Source organism: Procambarus clarkii, chromosome 33, assembly GCF_040958095.1.
Source record: "Procambarus clarkii isolate CNS0578487 chromosome 33, FALCON_Pclarkii_2.0, whole genome shotgun sequence".
In the NCBI taxonomy this organism is placed as follows: Eukaryota; Metazoa; Arthropoda; class Malacostraca; order Decapoda; family Cambaridae; genus Procambarus; species Procambarus clarkii.
This window is the reverse complement of record NC_091182.1, coordinates 41454891-41462228: the sequence shown is the minus strand read 5'-3', so window position 1 is coordinate 41462228 and position 7338 is coordinate 41454891. Positions and strand designations below refer to the sequence as shown.

Sequence of the window (7338 nt, the reverse complement as noted above, 5' to 3'; positions counted from 1 at the left end):
ACGTCGACACGACCACAAGAGCAGACGTCGACACGACCACAAGAGCAGACGACACGACCACAAGAGCAGACGTCGACACGACCACAAGAGCAGACGTCGACGCGACCACAAGAGCTTACGTCGACACGACCACAAGAGCAGACGTCGACACGACCACAAGAGCAGACGTCGACACGACCACAAGAGCAGACGTCGACGCGACCACAAGAGCAGACGTCGACGCGACCACAAGAGCAGACGTCGACAAGACCACAAGAGCAAACGTCGACACGACCACGAGAGCAGACGTCGACACGACCACAAGAGCAGACGTCGACACGACCACAAGAGCAGACGTCGACGCGACCACAAGAGCAAACGTCGACACGACCACGAGAGCAGACGTCGACACGACCACAAGAGCAGACGTCGACACGACCACAAGAGCAGACGACACGACCACAAGAGCAGACGTCGACACGACCACAAGAGCAGACGTCGACGCGACCACAAGAGCAAACGTCGACACGACCACAAGAGCAGACGTCGACACGACCATAAGAGCAGACGTCGACACGATCACAAGAGCAGACTTCGACACGACCACAAGAGCAGACGTCGACACGACCACAAGAGCAGACGTCGACGTGACCACAAGAGCAGACGTCGACGCGACCACAAGAGCAGACGTCGACACGACCCCAAGAGCAGACGTCGACACGACCACAAGAGCAGGCGTCGACGCAACCACAAGAGCAGGCGTCGACACGACCACAAGAGCAGACGTCGACACGACCACAAGAGCAGGCGTCGACACGACCACAAGAGCAGACGTCGACACGACCACAAGACCAGACGTCGACACGATCACAAGAGCAGACGTCGACACGACCACAAGACCAGACGTCGACACGACCACAAGACCAGACGTCGACACGACCACAAGAGCAGACGTCGACACGACCACAAGAGCAGACGTCGACACGACCACAAGACCAGACGTCGACACGACCAGACCAGCCAGTCTCGACCCCCGCCAGTTCGCCCAGACTCCTGGCGGTAGAATTTGTCGAAGAGCGCTAATGCAGACATCACTCGTTGTAAGTGGATCCAATCACCATTAGTCCTAACAAGCTATCGTAAAGGATTAGGACACACAAGTTTGATTTCCATTTTTTTGAATCGAGAATCCTTTATTCAAATATTTCTACGATAACATTCTCTTGAAAACCCATCCACAGTGTAAGCCTATTAGTTTCTATTTCCCCCTTAACCTTCTATTGATCTTGATTCTCATTTCCATGCTAACTGTCCACGCAAGCTTGTCGAATTTTTTTTTATCTAGGGAAGGACCAAAAATAAGTTAACCCGCGAGAATAATAGAGTAGTAGAGCGAGAGCCGATAAATAGGGGTAGAGGAAAGGGTGCTCTGAGCACTGGGGGAGGGCAAGCGTGTGAACCCAGACCGTTCTAAGCAGCCGTGTTCCGTGCTCTCGCCAGAATATAACCGCATATTTGCCTCCTATGAGCGTGTTGGAGTGTGCGAGGAGGGAGAAGGAGAGAGGAGGGAGAGGGAGAAAGAGAGGTGAAGCATCCATACAGGATGGAGATACGAAAGGGAAGGAAGGAGAGAGAGAGAGAGAGAGAGAGAGAGAGAGAGAGAGAGAGAGAGAGAGAGAGAGAGAGAGAGAGAGAGAGAGAGAGAGAGAGAGAGAGAGAGATGAAGCATCCATACAGGATGGAGATACGAAAGGGAAGGAAGGAGAGAGAGAGAGAGAGAGAGAGAGAGAGAGAGAGAGAGAGAGAGAGAGAGAGAGAGAGAGAGAGAGAGAGAGAGAGAGAGAGAGAGAGAGAGCTGAAGCATCCATACAGGATGGAGATACGAAAGGGAAGGAAGGAGATAGGGGGTAACAAATGGAAAAATCACAGGGGGGGGGGGGGGGGAAAGAGACCATGAACAGTCATGATTGAGAATGGAAAGGGCTGTAGGAAGGGGAGTGGAATAGACTCGTTCGCGGGGAAGAGATGTTTTAAGTGAGGGAAAGATGGAGTAAAGGAGAAGAGTAATAAAGGAAACAACAACATGGAGGCGACCAAGGGAAATGGCAAATGGAAAACACCAAATATTTGTAAAAAGTAGAACTGCGGAGAATATGGAAATTGAAGTGCATAGATGAGGCAGACACATGCAGGCAGGCAGATACTTGCAGGTAAACACATGCAGGCAGGCAGATACTTGGAGGTAAACACATGCAGGCAGGCAGATACTTGGAGGTAAACACATGCAGGCAGGCAGATACTTGCAGGTAAACACATGCAGGCAGGCAGATACTTGGAGGTAAACACATGCAGGCAGGCAGATACTTGGAGGTAAACACATGCAGGCAGGCAGATACTTGGAGGTAAACACTTGCAGGCAGGCAGATACTTGGAGGTAAACACATGCAGGCAGGCAGATACTTGGAGGTAAACACTTGCAGGCAGGCAGATACTTGGAGGTAAACACTTGCAGGCAGGCAGGTACTTGGAGGTAAACACATGCAGGCAGGCAGATACTTGCAGGTAAACACATGCAGGCAGGCAGATACTTGGAGGTAAACACATGCAGGCAGGCAGATACTTGCAGGTAAACACATGCAGGCAGGCAGATACTTGGAGGTAAACACAGGCAGACAGATACTTGGAGGTAAACACAGGCAGACAGACAGATACTTAGAGGTAAACACTTGCAGACAGATACTTGGAGGTAAACACAGGCAGATACTTGGAGGCAAACACAGGCAGACAGACAGATACTTGGAGGGAAACACAGGCAGACAGACAGATACTTGGAGACAAACAAAGGCAGACAAACAGATACTTGGAGCCAAACACAGGCAGACAAACAGATACTTGGAGCCAAACACAGGCAGACAAACAGATACTTGGAGCCAAACAGATACTTGGAGGTAAACACAGGCAGATACTTGGAGGCAAACACTTGCAGACAGACAGATACTTGGAGGTAAACACATGCAGACAGACAGATACTTGGAGCCAAACACAGGCAGACAAACAGATACTTGGAGGTAAACACAGGCAGACAAACAGATACTTGGAGCCAAACACACGCTGACAAACAGATACTTGGAGCCAAACACAGGCAGACAAACAGATACTTGGAGCCAAACACAGGCAGACAAACAGATACTTGGAGCCAAACACAGGCAGACAAACAGATACTTGGAGCCAAACACACGCAGACAAACAGATACTTGGAGCCAAACACACGCAGACAAACAGATACTTGGAGCCAAACACAGGCAGACAAACAGATACTTGGAGCCAAACACAGGCAGACAAACAGATACTTGGAGCCAAACACACGCAGACAAACAGATACTTGGAGGTAAACACAGGCAGATACTTGGAGGCAAACACTTGCAGACAGACAGATACTTGGAGCCAAACACATGCAGACAGACAGATACTTGGAGCCAAACACACGCAGACAAACAGATACTTGGAGCCAAACACACGCAGACAAACAGATACTTGGAGCCAAACACACGCAGACAAACAGATACTTGGAGCCAAACACAGGCAGACAAACAGATACTTGGAGGTAAACACAGGCAGATACTTGGAGGCAAACACTTGCAGACAGACAGATACTTGGAGCCAAACACATGCAGACAGACAGATACTTGGAGCCAAACACATGCAGACAGACAGATACATAAGAACAAACAAACACAATCAAACAAAAATCCCCAAAAAACTCTCCTCCAATAACACGAGACACGAGCAAAAAACCAGAGCAAAATCTCAACCATCAACATATGTAAATTAAAACAAGCACAACAAGATAACAACCGGAACCGATAAAGACTGAGAGATCAGAATAAGAGAATGAGAGTGGCCAGAAACGCCAGATAAGAAGAGATATGAAACAGGGTCGAGGGTGATACCAACGACACTATTGGCTGAGACTCTGGTGTACACAGGCCGTTATCTTGAGCCGGAAACCTACTAATTTTGCACTAACTGTGGGAATTGGAAGCAGAGAGAGAGAGAGAGAGAGAGAGAGAGAGAGAGAGAGAGAGAGAGAGAGAGAGAGAGAGAGAGAGAGAGAGAGAGAGAGAGAGAGAGAGAGAGGGGTGGGGGAAGAAAGCTATCAGGAGAAAGCCATTGCGACTATATAGCACTTGAAAGGGGTCAGGATGAGGATTTGGGATGGGGCGGAGGAGGGAAGGAATAGTGCCCAACCACTTGTGGACGATCAGGGATTAAACGCTGACCTGCATGAAGCGAGACCTTCGCTCTACCGTCCTGCCTAAGCAGTTGGGCAAAGAGAGAGAGAGAGAGAGAGAGAGAGAGAGAGAGAGAGAGAGAGAGAGAGAGAGAGAGAGAGAGAGAGAGAGAGAGAGAGAGAGACACACACACAGATAAACGTGACTAATTAGTAAGTGTAGACAAATACCAGCAGTACAAACCTGAACCTCATTTAATCAAGAACTAATGAGCAATTGACGCATTCAATACACAGGTCTGATTAACGCCACCCGACAACCCACACCTCACTAGGGGATAGTGTTCTAACAGTCCCCTAGTTATCTTGAGGTTATCTTGAGATGATTTCGGGGCTTTAGTGTCCCCGCGGCCCGGTCCTCGACCAGGCCTCCACCCCCAGGAAGCAGCCCATGACAGCTGACTAACTCCCAGGTACCTATTTTACTGCTAGGTACAACGACCTAACCAATAATTAATGACATAAATCATACATATAAAAAGTTGACTATATACATTTGTGTGTGTGGGAGGGGGGGGGGGGGGAGCACGTTGCCTCTCATCACCCATAATAAGACGGCAGAACAGAGCAGGGTGTGACAGGACAGGGTGTGACAGGACAGGGTGTGACAGGACAGGGTGGGGCAGAGCAGGGTGTGACAGAGCAGGGTGTGACAGAGCAGGGTGTGACAGAACAGGGTGTGACAGGACAGGGTGTGACAGGACAGGGTGTGACAGAGCAGGGTGTGACAGGACAGGGTGGGACAGAGCAGGGTGTGACAGAGCAGGGTGTGACAGGACAGGGTGTGGCAGAGCAGGGTGTGGCAGAGCAGGGTGTGACAGAGCAGGGTGTGACAGAGCAGGGTGTGACAGAACAGGGTGTGACAGAGCAGGGTGTGACAGGACAGGGTGTGACAGAGCAGGGTGGGACAGAGCTGGGTGGGACAGAGCAGGGTGTGACAGAGCAGGGTGGGACAGAACAGGGTGTGACAGGACAGGGTGTGACAGGACAGGGTGTGACAGGACAGGGTGTGACAGAGCAGGGTGTGACAGTGCAGAGTGTGACAGAGCAGGGTGGGACAGAGCAGGGTGGGACAGAGCAGGGTGTGACAGAGCAGGGTGTGACAGAGCAGGGTGTGACAGAACAGGGTGTGACAGAGCAGGGTGTGACAGAGCAGGGTGGGACAGAACAGGGTGTGACAGGACAGGGTGTGACAGGACAGGGTGTGACAGGACAGGGTGTGACAGAGCAGGGTGTGACAGAGCAGGGTGGGACAGAGCAGGGTGGGACAGAGCAGGGTGGGACAGAGCAGGGTGGGACAGAGCAGGGTGTGACAGAGCAGGGTGTGACAGAGCAGGGTGTGACAGTGCAGGGTGGGACAGAACAGGGTGTGACAGGACAGGGTGTGACAGGACAGGGTGTGACAGGACAGGGTGTGACAGAGCAGGGTGTGACAGTGCAGAGTGTGACAGAGCAGGGTGGGACAGAGCAGGGTGGGACAGAGCAGGGTGGGACAGAGCAGGGTGGGACAGAGCAGGGTGGGACAGAGCAGGGTGGGACAGAACAGGGTGTGACAGGACAGGGTGTGACAGGACAGGGTGTGACAGAACAGGGTGTGACAGAACAGGCTGTGACAGAACAGGGTGTGACAGAGTACGGTGTAACAGAGCAGGGTGTGACAGACCAGGGTGTGACAGAGTACGGTGTAACAGAGCAGGGTGTGACAGAGCACGGTGTAACAGAGCAGGGTGTGACAGGACAGGGTGTGACAGAACAGGGTGTGACAGACCAGGGTGTGACAGACCAGGGTGTGACAGACCAGGGTGTGACAGAGTACGGTGTAACAGAGCAGGGTGTGACAGAGCAGGGTGTGACAGACCAGGGTGTGACAGACCAGGGTGTGACAGACCAGGGTGTGACAGACCAGGGTGTGACAGACCAGGGTGTGACAGACCAGGGTGTGACAGTGCAGGGTGTGACAGAGCAGGGTGTGACAGACCAGGGTGTGACAGAGTACGGTGTAACAGACCAGGGTGTGACAGAGTACGGTGTAACAGAGCAGGGTGTGACAGAGCAGGGTGTGACAGACCAGGGTGTGACAGAGTACGGTGTAACAGACCAGGGTGTGACAGAGCAGGGTGTGACAGACCACGGTGTGACAGAGCAGGGTGTGACAGACCAGGGTGTGACAGACCAGGGTGTGACAGAGCAGGGTGTGACAGAGCAGGGTGTGACAGAGCAGGGTGTGACAGAGCAGGGTGTGACAGACCAGGGTGTGACAGAGCAGGGTGTGACAGAACAGGGTGTGACAGAACAGGCTGTGACAGAACAGGGTGTGACAGAGCAGGGTGGAACACCACGACTCATGTATCATACTGGCTTGTTCCACCATTCTCTCCAACGCTAACACGGAATCATCACAACCATTTATTCAGCGTCACTCGCGATGAACATGACAAACACGCCGGTATCGACCCCGGCCCTGGCCTCAGGCGTGGCTGAGTACACCCCAGGCATCACTCTGCCACACTGACAAGCCGCTACAGGACCACCAGCTGGCTACAGGACCACCATATGTTGGTTCGTATCATTCAGGCCCACATGAGCCGCAACATAGACTGGGTTGTACCCAAGAGGTGCCGTGGTAGGCCCACATAAGCCTGGACCCCCCAAGTATGGTGCAACGCTAAACTGCAAATATGATGTCCGCATTCGCTGAATGCGGAGAACGCCCAGGATGGAACGCGAAAGGATTTATTTAGGAGATGGGGAAAACTGTTATATATAAAGTGTGTGTGTGTGTGTGCGTGTGTGTGTGTGTGTGTGTGTGTGTGTGTGTGTGTGTGTGTGTGTGTGTGTGTGTGTGTGTGTGTGTGCGTGTGTGTGTGTGTGTGTGTGTGTGTGTGTGTGTGTGTGTGTACTCACCTAATTGTACTCACCTAATTGTGCTTGCGGGGGTTGAGCTCTGGCTCTTTGGTCCCGCCTCTCAACCGTCAATCAACTGGTGTACAGATTCCTGAGCCTATTGGGCTCTATCATATCTACATTTGAAACTGTGAATGGAGTCAGCCTCCACCACATCACTTCCT

The 7338-nt window shown here is 52.0% G+C and overlaps 1 protein-coding gene across 1 annotated transcript in view; it reads left to right on the top strand.

Annotated features, from left to right (window-relative positions):
* LOC138370836 (mucin-5AC-like) overlaps window positions 1-6656 on the top strand; it is a 23019-nt gene extending 16363 nt beyond the window's left edge. The window contains exons 3-4 of the mRNA XM_069335443.1: window positions 1-1079; window positions 4857-6656. The exon at window positions 1-1079 is cut by the window's left edge and continues 699 nt beyond it. Coding sequence (XP_069191544.1) covers window positions 1-1079; window positions 4857-6656 — 2879 coding nt within the window. The remainder of the gene's footprint in view (window positions 1080-4856) is intronic.
* Window positions 6657-7338: the final 682 nt, after the last annotated feature.